This window comes from Xenopus tropicalis, chromosome 5 (genome assembly GCF_000004195.4).
Source record: "Xenopus tropicalis strain Nigerian chromosome 5, UCB_Xtro_10.0, whole genome shotgun sequence".
Taxonomy (NCBI): Eukaryota; Metazoa; Chordata; class Amphibia; order Anura; family Pipidae; genus Xenopus; species Xenopus tropicalis.
The window spans coordinates 102,458,054-102,475,542 of record NC_030681.2 but is presented as its reverse complement, the minus strand read 5'-3'; the positions used below and the strand labels follow the sequence as shown (position 1 = coordinate 102,475,542).

Below are 17,489 nucleotides of genomic sequence, written 5' to 3'. Positions count from 1 at the left end.
ACAGCAGAGAGCAGCTCAAGTGCGCCAGAAAGTCCTACTAGCACTGAAGAACCAGTTACAAATCTGAGCAACTCTAGTCCACCTTCTGAGAAAAGCACAATAGAAGAAACCTTTAGTACAGATATCAGCTCACCAACAGTGCCTATAGTGACTACAACTTATGGAATCTCTACTGAAATAGTTTCAAGTTCAACATCAGAAGTAACTGTGACTGGAGAAATCTCTACAGCAGAGAGCAGCTCAAGTGCGCCAGAAAGTCCTACTAGCACTGAAGAACCAGTTACAAATCTGAGCAACTCTAGTCCACCTTCTGAGAAAAGCACAATAGAAGAAACCTTTAGTACAGATAGCAACTCACCAACAGTGCCTATAGTGACTACAACTTATGGAATCTCTACTGAAATATTTTCAAGTTCAACATCAGAAGTAACTGTGACTGGAGAAATCTCTACAGCAGAGAGCAGCTCAAGTGCGCCAGAAAATCCTACTAGCACTGAAGAACCAGTTACAAATCTGAGCAACTCTAGTCCACCTTCTGAGAAAAGCACAATAGAAGAAACCTTTAGTACAGATAGCAACTCACCAACAGTGCCTATAGTGACTACAACTTATGGAATCTCTAGTGAAATATTTTCAAGTTCAACATCAGAAGTAACTGTGACTGGAGAAATCTCTACAGCAGAGAGCAGCTCAAGTGCGCCAGAAAATCCTACTAGCACTGAAGAACCAGTTGCAAATCTGAGCAACTCTAGTCCACCTTCTGAGAAAAGCACAATAGAAGAAACCTTTAGTACAGATAGCAACTCACCAACAGTGCCTATAGTGACTACAACTTATGGAATCTCTACTGAAATAGTTTTAAGTTCAACATCAGAAGTAACTGTGACTGGAGCAATCTCTACAGCAGAGAGCAGCTCAAGTGCGCCAGAAAGTCCTACTAGCACTGAAGAACCAGTTACAAATCTGAGCAACTCTAGTCCACCTTCTGAGAAAAGCACAATAGAAGAAACCTTTAGTACAGATAGCAACTCACCAACAGTTCCTATAGTGACTACAACTTATGGAATCTCTACTGAAATAGTTTCAAGTTCAACATCAGAAGTAACTGTGACTGGAGAAATCTCTACAGCAGAGAGCAGCTCAAGTGCGCCAGAAAGTCCTACTAGCACTGAAGAACCAGTTACAAATCTGAGCAACTCTAGTCCACCTTCTGAGAAAAGCACAATAGAGGAAACCTTTAGTACAGATAGCAACTCACCAACAGTGCCTATAGTGACTACAACTTATGGAATCTCTACTGAAATAGTTTCAAGTTCAACATCAGAAGTAACTGTGACTGGAGAAATCTCTACAGCAGAGAGCAGCTCAAGTGCGCCAGAAAGTCCTACTAGCACTGAAGAACCAGTTACAAATCTGAGCAACTCTAGTCCACCTTCTGAGAAAAACACAATAGAAGAAACCTTTAGTACAGATAGCAACTCACCAACAGTGCCTATAGTGACTACAACTTATGGAATCTCTACTGAAATAGTTTCAAGTTCAACATCAGAAGTAACTGTGACTGGAGAAATCTCTACAGCAAAGAGCAGCTCAAGTGCGCCAGAAAGTCCTACTAGCACTGAAGAACCAGTTACAAATCTGAGCAACTCTTGTCCACCTTCTGAGAAAAGCACAATAGAAGAAACCTTTAGTACAGATAGCAACTCACCAACAGTGCCTATAGTGACTACAACTTATGGAATCTCTACTGAAATATTTTCAAGTTCAACATCAGAAGTAACTGTGACTGGAGAAATCTCTACAGCAGAGAGCAGCTCAAGTGCGCCAGAAAATCCAACTAGCACTGAAGAACCAGTTACAAATCTGAGCAACTCTAGTCCACCTTCTGAGAAAAGCACAATAGAAGAAACCTTTAGTACAGATAGCAACTCACCAACAGTGCCTATAGTGACTACAACTTATGGAATCTCTACTGAAATATTTTCAAGTTCAACATCAGAAGTAACTGTGACTGGAGAAATCTCTACAGCAGAGAGCAGCTCAAGTGCGCCAGAAAGTCCTACTAGCACTGAAGAACCAGTTACAAATCTGAGCAACTCTAGTCCACCTTCTGAGAAAAGCACAATAGAAGATACATTTAGTACAGAAAGCAACTCACCAACAGTGCCTATAGTGACTACAACTTATGGAATCTCTACTGAAATAATTTCAAGTACAACATCAGAAGTTATTGTGACTGGAGAAATCTCTACAACAGAGAGCAGCTCAAGTGCATTAGCAAATCCTATTAGCACTGAAGAATCAGTTACGAATTTGAGCAACTCTAGCCCACCTTCTGAGAAGAGCACAACAAAGAGCAAAATAGAGAGCAGCTCACCAACTGTGCCTGTAATGACTACAACTTATGGAATCTCTACTGAAATAGTATCAAGTTCAACATCAAAAGAAACTGAGACTGGAGCAATCTCTACAGTAGAGAGCAGCTCAACTGTATCAACAAATCCTATTAGTACTGAAGAACCAGTTACAGTTCTGAGCAATACTAGTCCTAACAGCACAGAAGAACCAAGTACACAGTTTAGCAGCTCTATAACTCCTTTTTGGCAAAGCACACCTAAAGAAATTTTAAACACAGAAAACAGCCCATCTACATTGCTTGTATTAAGTACAACTGCAGAAGAAACAGTGACTGGAGAAAAGTCGACACTAGAGAGCAGCTCAAGTGCACTAGCAAATCCTATTAGCACTGAAGAACCAGTTACAGCTTTGAACAATACAAGTCCGCCTTCTGAGAAGAGCACAATAGAAGAAACTTTTAGTACAGGGAGCAGCTCACCGACAGTGCCTATAATGACTACAACTTATGGAATCTCTACTGAAATAGTTTCAAGGACAACATCAAAAGAAAGTGTGACTGGAGAAACCTCTACAGCAGAGAGCAGCTCAAGTGCGCCAGCAAATCCCATTAGCACTGTAGAACCGATTACATCTCTGAGTAACACTAACCCACTTTCTTGGCAAAGCACAACTAAAGAAACCTTAAACACAAAAAGCAGCTCATCTGTAGCATCTATATTGACTACAAGTAATGAAAGAGTTTCCAGTGCAGAAGGTAAAGTGACTGAGGAAATCTCTACGCCAGAGATCAGGTCTAGTGCACCACCAAATCCTATTAGCACTGAGGAACCAGTTACAATACTGGGCAATACTAGTCATCCTGCTGGGAAAATCACAACTGAAGAAACCTTTAGCACAAAGAGCATCGTATCTGCAGTGTCTACATTTACTGCAACTAATGAGATTACTAATGACATAGTTTCTAGTCCAATATCAGATTTAGCTGGAAAAATCTCTACTCCAAAGAGCAGCTCAAGTGCACCACCAAATCCTATTAGCACTGAAGAACCAGTTACAGCTCCGAGCAACACAAGTCCTCTATCCCAGTTAAATTCAACTAATGAAAGTTTAACACCTAAACACCTCACCACCAATACAATGGTAGAGCTTATTAGCTCTAGTGCAAATTCTGAGCATATCACAACTGTAACAGGAGCTATATCTTTGAGCAGTTCTAATACAGGCTCAAAATATATTACCACTGAGGAACAAACTATATCTTTCCCCGTTTCAGGTGCATCAGCTATTATAACCTCAACACAAGGAGTTAAACAAACAGTGATCATGACAGAAACATCACAAAGAGAAACGTCTGGTACCAGTTCCTCCAACCAAACACCAATTACTTCAACAACTGTTGTGCAAACTGCTGGGTACGCAACCACGGTCCCAGCACTAATCACTACTGCAACAACAAAAAATGCATCACTTTATATATCTACCGCATCTGTAATTTCTACATCTGTAGGGTACAGTAGCATGAGTACACATGCAAATCAAGTTATTTCTACAACTGCAATCAACACCACAAGTAAGTAAAAACTATATTTTTATGAATTCATAGTTGTGAGTGTGTCTAATAAGGTATTAAAATATCCCTTTTAAATATACTCTTCTTTGTTATGCCCTTATTATTTTTGTTGGCAATTTCCTGTTCTATATGTGACATACTCTTCATAAAATGTTATATTTTCAGAACATTATAAGCAGTTGTTTGGTTTACCTTTTCTAAGCTTTCTTTTATCAGCCACTCTTTAAATAAAACCTGAAGAAGTTACATATAGCAATTACTCTACAAATATGTTTGATTAGTCCACTACAAGTTAGAAAATGAAAGAAAACATCTGCATTTACTGACTGGTCACCTGTTTAAAATTAAACAATTTACTGGTTGCTATGGGTAACTGCTCCTGGGCAAACATAGTGCCTTTTATTACATATGATGGAAAGATACTTAAAGGACATGTAAAGCCTACATTTGCCTACAATGTACAGTATATCAGTTGGGCACATCTCCCCAGGGTCGGACTGGGGGGTGAAGGGCCCACCGGGACTCCTGTCCCAGGGGCCCTGCAGGTGCCCCCAGCCAGGCACGTCCCCTAACCCCCCGCAGGGGCCCCCCAAACCCCCTCGCAGGGCCCCCCTCCCAACGTCCTCCTCTGAGCGAGTAAATTTGACGCGTCAGGGGAGGAGTAGTCGGGAGGGGGAGCGCTGCAAGGGTCAGGTCTGGGCCGCCGGGGCCCACTGGGATTTTTCCCAGTGTCCCGGCGCCCCAGTCCAACCCTGATCCAAGATATCCCCCCCCCCCCAGCATGTTAACTCACCAAAGGAGCAGCAGCAGCAAGAAATCCAAAATATCCCCCCCCAGCATGTTAACTCACCAAATCAAACCAGCAGCAGCAAGAAATCCAATATCCCCCCCCCCAGCATGTTAACTCACCAAATCAAACCAGCAGCAGCAAGAAATCCAATATCCCCCCCCCCAGCATTTTAACTCACCAAATCAAACCAGCAGCAGCAAGAAATCCAATATCCCCCCCCCCCCAGCATGTTAACTCACCAAATCAAACCAGCAGCAGCAGGAAATCCAATATCCCCCCCCCCCAGCATGTTAACTCACCAAAGGAGCAGCAGCAAGAAATCCAAGATATCCCCCCCCCCCCAGCATGTTAACTCACCAAATCAAACCAGCAGCAGCAAGAAATCCACTTCAGAACTGCACAAAGAAATCACAAGGCCCAGTCTTCCCTGTCCTGCCTGCAGCAAGCAGAAGTCCTACTCCTTCAGAGTACTCCAAGCCAGCAGCCGCTCCCTCACTCCCTCACCAGCGCCTGTCTCCAGCGCGAAGGACGCACGCAAGTGACGTCATCGTGCATTGGGAGACAGGCTTGCAGCAGACGCGGAAGTGGGAGCGTAGGGCCAGGGCCCTGAAAGGTTTGGTGATTGCGTGGGGTGCCTTATCTGCAGCGGTAGTGGGGCCTTATCTGGAGCGATAGTGGGGCCAGGGGCCCACCAAGGTCGGGGCCCACCGGGATTTTTCCCGGTATCCCGGTGGGCCAGTCTGAGCCTGCATCTCCCCCACCCAAATGGCATTATTTGTACTGCATATATCCCATCCGTAAGCCAGCACCATCACATTTTCCTAAAGCAAATAGCAGCTTTCACCCAGTAGCCATTTTTCCTCTGATACATAATCAGTTACATTTAAATCTGCAAACAGCATCCACACACAGACCCTTATTCAGCATACATTTCATCAAGAATACAGGCTCACACAGGCAGGACTGATAAAAGTTCTGCTTTGTTTGAGCTGAGCTCAGGAGAGGAGGTTAGGAGAAAAAAATTGAAGCAGACAGCTAGAGCTGAGTTTCTATGGGAACCAGCAATGTCATCTCTTTACTGGCTGCTAGACTGGAGGTGTGTTTAGTAATCTGAGTTTAGAACAACTGAGCATGTCCACAAAGCAAATTCCTGAGGGGGGGCTGAGTGAGTTACAGGGACAGAAGGAAATCTAAGCTATTAAGGAGATGTTGCAGCCTTACTATTAACTTCAGGACAACCAGTGTGGCAGGTATTGAAAGAATTCAAAGAGGCTGTTCACTGATTTAATTTTTGCGTGTGGGGTTTACATGTCCTTTAAGTTGTATTTATTTAGAAATAAATACAAGTAGAATTAAGTCTAAACCAACTGGACTTTTCTGAGTTTTTCTTGAAAACATTCTTCTTCAGTTTAAATTACTGGTAGGGAATTCCCTGGCATTTAAACTCTTGAGGGTAGTACAGTCACAGGAATCCAATCACAATGGTCCGATTGAACTTATTCAGTTAGGTGTTGGCTGAAACTGACAGGTATAAGAAGGTATGATCCATTCACAATGGTACCAAGATTCTCATTGATGCAGGTATTAATCCTTCAAAGTACATGACTGTAAGTGTGAACTGTTGTGAAACCGGCCAGGGTAAGGATGTCAAAGCGGCATTGTATGTTCATGACAAGCGGTGTCGCAGGCCTCCTCAGGGATGGTTTTTCCATGCTGGCATAAATGGCCTCTTTCATACCTCTTTTAAACCATCTGTCCTCTCGGTCCAAAATATGCACGTTACTGTCCTCAAAAGAGTGACCTTTTTCCTTGAGGTGTAGATAGACTGCTGAGTCTTGTCCAGAGGACAACAGAGGATGTTGCTTTGCCTGCCATGTTTCTCACTTCTGTTTGTTGGTCTGGTCTTTTTGCTTGTCTTTGATTTAGTTTTGATAAAGGCCCAGTCTGGGTACCCACAAGTTTTCAGAGCTCCTTTTTGATGTTTGTATTCCTTCTCTTAAGTCTCTGCATTGGATGCCACAGTTTCAGCCGGATGATGTAGAGTCCTAATGATACCCAGTTTATGTTCCAAAGGGTGGTGGGAATCAAACAGCAAGTACTGATCTGTGTGGGTGGGTTTCCTGTAAACTTCAATATCCTGGTCCCACCTCTGTTTGATAACTATTGTACAGTCCAAAAAAGCCAGTTTGCTGTCTTTCACATCTTCCCTTGTGAACATGATGTTTTTGTCCACCGAGTTTATGTGTTTGGTGAAGGCTGGAACCTTGCATGCTTTAATTTTGACCCAGGTGCCATCCACAAATCTGAACAAATGACTTGGTGTTGTTCCCTTGAAGGTGTCCAGGGCTTTCTTTTCCACTTCTTTCATGTAAAGGTTCACTACAATTGGAGACACAGGCAAACCCATGGCACAACCATGTTTTTGTCTATAGAAAACTTCCTTGTGCTTGAAGTAAGTGGTATTGAGACACAGGTCCAGTAAGGAACAAACTTGTTCTGGGGTCAGCTTTGTTCTGCTGCTGAGGGTCTTGTTTGAACTGAAGAAGGCAATCGGATGAGTGGTAAAATGTTTTCAAGAAAAACAGAAAAGTCCAGTTGTTTTAGACTTAATTCCATTAGATACTGTATATCATGAACTGGATGAATGAGAATCTTCATAAACAAGTTGTATTTATTTCTTACTTTTACCATTGTATTATACAAAATGTGTAACTAACGCACGTCAAAAACTCTTATTTAAGGTTTTCCGTAGCTAGCACTAGCTTTAAAAAAAACTGTTTATTGTTGCCCTAGGTCAGCGTTTTTCAACCACTGTTCCGCGGCACACTAGTGTGCCGCGAGATGCTGACTGGTGTGCCGTAGGCAGGGCCGCAATTTTTACTTTCAAAGGGGGCCCGGCGATGCTACAGTTTTTCTTAGTAATAAAATCCGGGCCCTGTCATTGGTTGCGCCCCGTGTGTACGGGTGACGTCAGTACGCACGGGGCGCAACGTTATAAAAGGGCCTGTGTGCGGTCGCGTGTAGGCAGAAGTGAAGAGGTGGCGCGCCTGAGGGATACGAAGATGCTGCTGAAGCCACCGGAGAAGCCGCCGAAGAGCAGAAGTAGAATGCTGCTGGGCACCAATGTATTAGGGGGGGCCACGTGGCACACTGACTTATGGGGGCACTGCTGCTGGGCACCAATGTACTAGGGGGGCTGGCTCTTGGCACCAATGTACTGGGGGGCACTGTTGCAGGGCACCAATGTACTAGGGGGGCACTGCTCTTGGCACCAATGTACTAGGGGGGCACTGCTGCTGGGCACCAATGTACTAGGGGGGCACTGCTCTTGGCACCAATGTACTAGGGGGGCACTGCTGCTGGGCACCAATGTACTAGGGGGGCACTGCTCTTGGCACCAATGTACTAGGGGGGCACTGCTGCTGGGCACAGAGTTAAATTTTTTAACATTTTCTAATGGTGGTGTGCCTCGTGATTTTTTTCATGAAACAAGTGTGCCTTGGCCCAAAAAAGGTTGAAAAACACTGCCCTAGGTTCTTGAATGGTTGCACTATACTTAAGGACATATAGTTAAGAGATTCAGATTAAAATATTTTGACACTGAAGAAAGTATTTCTGAGTGATTTTTTTAAATCTGGAGCATGCTGCACTCACTTATTTTGTTTTTTTTAAGCTTTTCCTGTGGTTTGCAACTTACCATGTATGAACGGGTGGTGCAACATTAAACCTGAAACTGCCACTCCTGTGTGTTCATGCAGTGCTGGTTTTAGTCCTGACCCGTCTAACACACTTTGTATAGGTAAGTTGTAATACCCCCACCATATTTAAACCAACTGTCTTTTTTATTTCTGTGTATTTGAAAATGTAGAATGTATTTGTTAGCAGATTAATGTATTTAACTCTACTTCATACATGGCGATTTGTACTTTTTACACATGAACTCATTGTTATCACTAACCTTGGTTATCACCAATTCTAACAGATAATATCACTAAGAACAACTGTAAAATGTATCCTCTCCTTTATAATATGAGGATGTTAGAAGTGACCTTAGAGTTCCATTTCCCTTATATAGTCATAGAACTTGTATCTGATTTCTATTATGATATCTTATTTTTTACAATAAGCGGGGTATAATAATATTTTGCAAGTTATTAATGGCCTTTGTGTAATATATGATACATGAGTCATTCAGTATATAGCCTTTAAACATATATATATATAATGCATAATGCCATGTGACACATGAGGTTTGTCCCCTAATTCTTCTAGTTATGTGCTCAGTTTTATTTAGGGCAAAAATTACAAATATGAGTAACACATTGCTTAATGCGGCCAAAGTTTTTTTCTCCCACCACTGAATGCTAGGTTTGAGAGGCAACGAGTGAGAAAAAGTGAGAGTGAAGAAAGTATTTATTGTAATAATAATAATAATTTAATGACTTCCTGCAGACATTAATGAATGTGTACTGAACCTGGACAACTGCCAGCAACTGTGCTTTAACACAATTGGTGGATATTTTTGCTCATGCCAGGATGGATATGAGAAAAATCAACAAAGCCCACAGAATTGTGACAGTAAGAACATTTAAGAATTTGTAATTCCTGTTATTGATAATGATATATAAATGTGATTCTGCAAATTACTGTAATAAAAGCATGAAAAAACAATGATTTAGTATTTTCTGTTTGTATTTTTTCCCTTGGTAGAAATTGACTACTGTAAAAGCTCCCCCTGCAAAAATGGTCAATGCCAGAGTGGACTCTTAAGCTATACATGCAGTTGCAATGCAGGGTGGCACGGAACCAACTGTGATACAGGTATGAGAGAGCTAAATCAAGAATTTGTTTGAAGCTTAGCAACACCCGCAGATCCACTTATCCAGTTCCTAGCAAAGTATATCATTTCCAAATGTTTTCTAAAATGTTTGGTCCATAATTCATTGCTTTATTGGCTAACACAGACATGTTGTACTGATGAGACATTCCTTCTTTTGTCTTTCCTTAATCAGACGTGAATGAATGTGAGTCCAGTCCATGTGCTAAGGGTACCTGTAATAACACACTAGGATCCTTTGTGTGTATATGCATGGCAGGCTGGACAGGACCTACATGCAATAAAGGTGAAATAAAATGTATTTTTTTATTAATGTTATAGCTAGTAAAAAATAGCATTTTCATAAGATTTATTCACTTTTACTTTATACAGGCTTTTAAAGTTTGCCATTATTGTTACGTATCACACATATCCACTCCTTCACTAAACCTAAAATTCAAGTTCAACAAGTTAATGCATTGGTACTCATTAGATCAGGTGATAATGTTAATCAAACTTTGCATACTCTGCCTTATAGTGGAAACTGATTTTCTTGCTTATACTTTTCAGTGGAAATCCTTTTCTAAAGCCAGGCTCCAGGATCCCCCCTCATAAGGAGCAGTGCTGGAATAATACACAAACTTTAGTCTAGTTTTATTTAGTGAATGAAACTTGGGGGCAGATTTATCAAAATGCTTTTGAATATTTGTTGTTACAGATGTTAGAATACTAAAAGCTAAGGGGCAGATTTATCAAAATGTGAGTTTAGAGATTAATACATATAAACACACCCGTGTTCTCTTCTAAAAATCCCATAGAAATGAAGAGAATGTGAGTTTTTATATATTAGGCTCTTAACCCATATTTGGATAAATCTACCCCTTAGCTTTCTATATTCTAACATCTGTAACAACAAATATACAAAAACATTGTCCATGTTCATCATTGAAGCAAAGCTTTATTTTTAGCTTGCATGCATTTAAGAGCGGAACATAAATTAAGTCTTTTTCCTTGTATTTCAGATGTTAATGAATGTAATTTGACGCCATGTCAAAATGGAGGGCAATGCACAAACACCTTGGGAAGTTACACTTGTTCATGTGTACCAGGATACCAGGGTGTAAACTGTGAGCAAAGTAAGCTGATAATACTGTGACATCTAACATACAAAAATAGGATAAATGTGTAAATGCTTGTAATTTTCAAGATTAACGTTTAGATAAGCAATATACAGTAACTGTCTAGGTTGTTATTATGGATTTCTATTTTAAAATAGAATAACCTACAAAATCAGTGCAAGTACTGAATTTACAATCATTTTTCAAAATGCTGACCCTTGTAATTGAACTACATCTGTCAGAAGACGTTGAAGTTACCCTGTGCAGAAAACAGCTGTTTTACTCATTAATATTCCTATGTAATGTATATTAATATAAAATGTAGTAATAAGCAATAATTATCACTAGAAATCAATGAGTGCCTGAGTACCCCTTGCTGGAATGGAGCCACCTGCAACAGCTTGATCAATGCTTTCTCCTGTACTTGTGTTCCTGGTTACACGGGAAGATTCTGTGAAGTCGGTGAGTAATAATGGTGTTTTTGTAACAGCTCCAACAATGCATTTTGCAAAATTGCTTTGATTGATCTTTAACTTATAGTTATGAATCAGTGGTTCTACAAGAGCTCGTCTTTTACCCAAAAATGACTGTCAGTGTTTATTAATGGTTTGGGTTCTGTACAATGCAGAAGCTAATTTAACATGCTCTTAGTAGGACAGATGCATTAATTTGCCAATCAAAAATTAAATACATATATAAATATTATATACAGAACATCATATATGTATGTATTAAAATGCTAAATACATCTTTTCCCTTGATACTACAGAAATTAATGAATGCTACAGCAACCCCTGCAAAAATGGTGGAGTATGCATTGATAGAGTCAATGGCTTCTCTTGTCGATGTACAGTGAATTGGCAGGGACTATTCTGTGATCAGGGTAATTTTCTTTATTATTTGCATTCTGCACTGTTTTATGATATGTATTTTGGTTATGTTTTGATGACACTCAGAGCAATTATTATTTTTAACATGTAGCCAGTAGAAAACCGGACTAAGCTGTCTAAGACTAAGCTATGTTCCTTAAGCTCCTGACCCCTATGTTGGCCATGGATAAATCTTGCTATTTACACAATCTCACTGCAATCAAATCGACCGCAATTACAACATTACACCTACACATAATTCATACCCTACCACTATATCATTTAGTGGTAGACACTAGAGACACCCTGATTCTACATGTGTATTCTGATTCAGGGTTCTAATCCCTAGAAACCCTTGAAATAATGTCTCTCAGTCTTTTGCTCTGATACCTTTCAATGCTACCTTTCCAATCATATGTGCCTGCTCCTTACTCCCAAGCCCCAACTCTGACTGTCCATTTCTCCACTTTCTGTACAAACCCAATCCCCTGCCATCCAACCCTACAGAACAAATACCTTCTTCTGTACTGTTCTAGTGACCACACAAATAGCATCCTCACCCCATTCCTTTACCAGACTATCTTTTTTATAGGATGTAAGCATCTGAAACATGTTGCCACCATCATATATGGAATTCTATCACAACTCTTTGTTAAATTTACTTTTTACTCTTTAATTCTGCCTACTAAGGCAGCGGATTGAATCAGCCCCTTTCAGCCATTAAGAGCATGATGGAGAGGAAACATTTCAAGCATAAAGTTCTGCTGCAGGGCTAGTAGAAGATAAAGGTAGACGTTACCCACTGGCTTGGCAGCTCTGCAGGCAAGATTCATGCCTATTATAGGTAGACATCAAAAAAAGCATACTTACTCTTTAACCACTCAACAAACAGGTCATTATTATTCCTATACAGTATATTCTAAGTTTCACTGAAGTTTTGTGAAACAATTCGCCAATAACATACACAAACATATACAGTACAGCAAGATAATGGGCATCCTGCTTATAGCTGAATTAAGAAGAGTGTTCTTCAGTTTATGTCTATACAATAAACCCCAGTTTATGTCTATCCACTAAACCCACAGCATCCCTTTTCCATCTATCTTAGCTACATTGATTACCTTCTTAATCCACCCCTGCCCTGTAGGAGCAAAGTGTATTTATCAATGGGTGAAAGTTAGAACTCACAATTTGTTAAATAAGCTTCTAAAAATCCCATAGAAATGAATAGAACATGGGTGAGCTTTTTAAGTATAAACTCACATTTTGATAAATCTGCCCCTAAGTTTCCATTTTCCCTGTCAGTGGCAAAATGTCCCTGCCTATGTCCCAGTCAGTACCTGTACCTAAGCCTCATGCTATTGCAGTAACCTTCCCTTGCACATAAAGGGCTAGACCCTCTGTCCTTTAGATTTTATGGGTAACATTGAATACCTTTCATTTTTTGTGAAATAAACCTGTTGGCTTTGTAGATGTAAATGAGTGCACTACTGGGCTCAGCAGATGCAGTGTGAATGGAAACTGTACAAACACTCTTGGATCCTATACATGTGCATGCAACAATGGATATTCTGGAGATGGATTTACCTGCAGAGGTAAGTATTTGTGATTAATTTATTGGTTTGTTTCTTCAGTATTATTTTCAGCATTTTTCCTTTAGTCTTGCAGAAGGTTCTGTAAGAACAAGTTCTAAATTTGCATCTGTTTTATTAACTCTCTGCAACCAATCACCAGGTAGCATTTTCTGGTCTATTGTTTAAAAGCAAACATTTGATTGGTTGCTATAAGTTACTAGACCTTGTTCAAATTTTACAACTTTAAGTGCATTAACCACACTGAAATTTGGCCAGTCTTTATAAATAACTCTAATTATGTTGTATTTTGCAGATGATGCATTCTAAACCAAAGTTTATTCCTATAATATTATTAGGGGGGAGCATATTAGCTTGATATTAGCTTTACTCCTACAATGTTGCAGTCAAAGCTTCCTTAGACCTATAGTTATTTACACAAATTTAGGCATTTGATTAGATTTCATTGGATATCACTTGAGATGAGGGAACGTTTTAACTGTACATGTAAACTATGAGATAGGATTTGGGAAGCGCTCGCACCTCCTGTTCCGCTTCTCTCTTCTCTAAGCGCTGGATTAAAGACAGAAGAGTACCGCATGCTTTTAAGCCCCAATTGAAGCTGTGCCTCCTGGTACTCTATAACCTGCAACCTTTTTCTGCACTTTGCACACTGTGTGGGGCATTGTAAATGAGCCAGATCTTCTGTCATGAAAATGTAACCACTTGTCTGCCATAGGCAGCACTGGCTGTCAAGTACCTGTCTGCCAGCATGATAGACTTTACAAAACTTTGATCTCTTTAAGTAAACTCTTCTTTTTTCCAATGCATATATATAAACTATATTTTTCATTTTTTAATTGCAGAAAAACGCCTGTTTGACTACAGTTCAGATATCAAAATAACCCAACGTTTAAAAGATTTTACCTCTCCATTAATTAGTGTTCCCATGCGCTTTCCCTTTGGCAACTCATTCTACAGCAATTTATATGTAAGTAGTCCTGTCACTGAATAAATGATTTGGCACTACCACATTATAGAGCAAGGTAGTTTGTGTCTTTAACATACCCCCAATCATATTTTGTGAGGTGATGTAATCGTGACCTAGTTGTGGCTTGGAACTCATCACAATAAAAATACTGTATTTATATTTGGAAACAGAACCAAAGAAAACTTTTTCAAAATACAGTCTGCTTTTTCTCAATGGGAAAATAATAAAAAGTAAATAAATAGCCCACTGTTAAAGTTATACATCATTTTCATAAGGAACATGCAAAGCAAGGTAGCAAAACAATAATCTGTAGTTTCTTTATTTTAAAAATGTTAATCTAATCCAAGTGCATATGTGGGTATATATGGTAGAGAAAATTAATTGTAAGTTTTACTGGGATATAGAGTTATTAAAAACTCTAAATTGTTACGTACTTAATTATGGTAATAGTAAAATTGATAATAATTGGATGAGCTCACGAATATACAATTATGGTTAAAGAGGCTGCATTATTATTGTTTATATCTGATATTTGTTTATTGTATAATTTCTTGTTCTCCTTTGTCTCTTTTTTTTCAGATCACAGATAATGGAGTTATTATGTTCCAGCGTTATTTCTATGAACCTATGTACATATTCAGCTATCCCTATAGTCATTTCTACAGCAATGATTATTCTAGGCCTCCCATGATTGCGGTTTTTTGGGCAGATGCTGATATGTCACAAACAGGGGACCTGTATTACCAGGTAAGTTTGTTTATATAATTGCATTTTTAATTCTTCTTTAATTTCTTCTTAATAATGTTTTTTACCACTGGGTGAAATGTAAAACCACATGCCTAATTTCTCTCTGTAACATTATCACTGTACTAAAAAAATACATTTATTAAAGTGTTTAAAAATGCTTCTTTTTCTCCTAGACTTATGACTTCCAGCAAGCACCAAACTATCAGGCAGCATTCAAAACAGAACTTGAAACTGAGATAAAAACCTATTTTAATATGCCATTTACAGCCCTCTGGGCTATCAAGATCACATGGGCGAAAGTTCTACCATACCCATCATATTACTTCACATCAGCCAATGTAAGCTTTTATCAAGTGACCAGTATATTAATTTCCCAAGGGACCTTAGATTTAAAGCAATGTGTAAATTGGGGCATTTGTGTAAATCAGGGCTAGGTGTCACCCCCCCCCCCCCCCCCCATCATAAAGACTCATGCAAATAGACACACTAATAGAAAGATACCAAAAAGTGCCACACTGTTTGGTCATTGTAGTCTGGGGCTGGACATGTGTGAATTATCACAAAAGCATAATCCTTTAAAGTACAAAGTGGCACAGAAGAAACAGTAAGTGCAGAGCCCTTTGTGGGGTTCATCCAGCTGTTGACATACATTAAATTTTTTGCTTAGCTAATAATTGTATAAATCAATTTCTGCAGAGCATAGGTGCAAATATATGGCCTTGCTGTTGAGGCCCATTACTTACTCAGTGACCCAGTGCTGCTGAGGCCCTTTACTTAATTTAGTCAGAAAAGTATTTAACGAAATTCATTAAAGCAGATGAGTGTTTCTGGTTGTCAGGATGTGTTTGACTGAGCTCTAACACCCCTCCAAATTTGAAAGTCCTCAATATTAATAAGTTTTGCAAAAAATGATTTCAAAGCAAGTTAATGGTGGGATTAGAAAAACTCTTTTCAGTTTTAAAACACATTGTTCCAGCACAGTCACCTTAGTTACTGTGGTTACAGCGCCTAGAACTTCTTCTAGCAATATATTTCAGTTATTTATATATTGGCCCTTTATTGTGGCCATTAACATCTATTTAACCTAAAGTTATACATGCAATGTGCATTTGGAAACAGTATTACAGTTATGATCTTGCCCCTGCTGGCAGAGCAAGTGTTAAATAAGCAACTCTTTCTCAGGTGTGCCCCTGCTGTAGCACTGGAGTAAAATTCTATTAGGGGAAAGGCATTTAAAACTATTGGTAGTTATTACCTAAAAGGTGTCCAGTCCCACACTTAAAGGCTAAATCCCTTCACCCCACATATATCTGAGCCCATTTTTAAAAATGTCTAGAACTTTAAAAAGTTCTACACAAGAACCATGTTTTGGTTAGGTACACACAGGTTAGTTTAATAAATATGAATTGTCATTTACAGACAAATACCTTTCAAGCTGTGTTAGTGACTGATGGCATCTATTCTTTCTGCCTTATGCGCTTTGATGATGGAGGAATGAACTGGAAATATCAAGCACTGCCTACATATTATCTCCCAAAAATGGGATACTTCAGGTACTTTTGTTTAGATTTACAGTGTTTTATTAAAAATGCATTTATAAAAAATAAGATGCACAATAAGAAATATGTTTTGAACATGAACATGTGGATGGTATAACTGATTTGTACATATACTACTTCTCCCTGCAGAATAGCTGCCTGCAAGATTTATGCTAATGTTTTGCTACCCATCTTTTGTGAAGGAGTTAGCCTTTTTATTTTATTTTATTTAATACATCAAATACAATTTATTGTTTAAAGGTACCAGCAGTTATACATTTCTGTTCTGTATATAATTTTAATAACTGCAACTTGCCTCTCTCCTAAGATCTCGCCTAGATGTGCACCATGTATAAGTTATACAAAACTGATTTGTGTGCTCTGGCTACTTTCTGTGAACCCAGTTACTCAAATTTATTACACCTAAGGGCATATTTATAAAGGTGTAAAATATTTTTTTAAACATGGTTTCAAATTTGGTGCAAAATATACAGTCTCAACTGTTGTCCCTCCAAGACAATGCATTGTGATCACATAACTAATGGCTCATTTACTAAGGCAAGAGCAATGAATTAAAATATTTGCAGTGTTTTCCAGTGTAGCAATGCCCCCCATAATCTTCCCGTGCACAACCTCCCTTAGAAGTAAAGTAAGACGGATTGGTTTTGGCGACTATCCATTTTCAGCTTGTGGCCAGTAAAATATTTATAAATACCCCTAAGACTCATGTGGGAATTCCTATGACCTGTTGGTGAAGACAGTTGATCTCTGCATTTAAATACTTCTGTTACTCTATAGTTATATGTGTTTTTGGAAATGTGTATACAGTATATAGTTAATATTTCCATTTTTATAGTTAATGTTTCTGTTTTCAGTGGGGAGCCTCACCTAAATAATAACAATAATTTCCCAGCATTCAATGACCCTCAGACATTCAGTAGTAACCTCCAAATGATTTACACACCAGACCAATATAAAGGATACAATACCAGTAAGTACAATAACTAATGTGTAAGGCGAAAGCTATGATAGAGCATAACTACTACAAATAGGGATTTTTTTTAATATGTTTTTAGCATACAGTACAATATCAGAGGTAGGGTTATCGTATTAAAAGAGCA

The 17,489-nt window shown here is 39.1% G+C and overlaps 1 protein-coding gene across 1 annotated transcript in view; it reads left to right on the top strand.

Annotated features, from left to right (window-relative positions):
• Positions 1-2,056: 2,056 nt before the first annotated feature.
• The window catches only part of muc4 (mucin 4, cell surface associated), a 74,663-nt gene continuing 59,230 nt past the window's right edge, over positions 2,057-17,489 (top strand). Inside the window, exons 1-14 of the mRNA XM_031901916.1 lie at positions 2,057-3,928; positions 8,392-8,517; positions 9,171-9,296; positions 9,429-9,539; positions 9,731-9,841; positions 10,557-10,670; positions 11,001-11,114; positions 11,422-11,535; positions 12,994-13,116; positions 13,959-14,083; positions 14,663-14,830; positions 15,004-15,168; positions 16,250-16,383; positions 17,244-17,359. Of these exons, the coding sequence (XP_031757776.1) occupies positions 2,392-3,928; positions 8,392-8,517; positions 9,171-9,296; positions 9,429-9,539; positions 9,731-9,841; positions 10,557-10,670; positions 11,001-11,114; positions 11,422-11,535; positions 12,994-13,116; positions 13,959-14,083; positions 14,663-14,830; positions 15,004-15,168; positions 16,250-16,383; positions 17,244-17,359 (3,184 nt within the window). The 5' untranslated portion in view covers positions 2,057-2,391. The remainder of the gene's footprint in view (positions 3,929-8,391; positions 8,518-9,170; positions 9,297-9,428; positions 9,540-9,730; positions 9,842-10,556; positions 10,671-11,000; positions 11,115-11,421; positions 11,536-12,993; positions 13,117-13,958; positions 14,084-14,662; positions 14,831-15,003; positions 15,169-16,249; positions 16,384-17,243; positions 17,360-17,489) is intronic.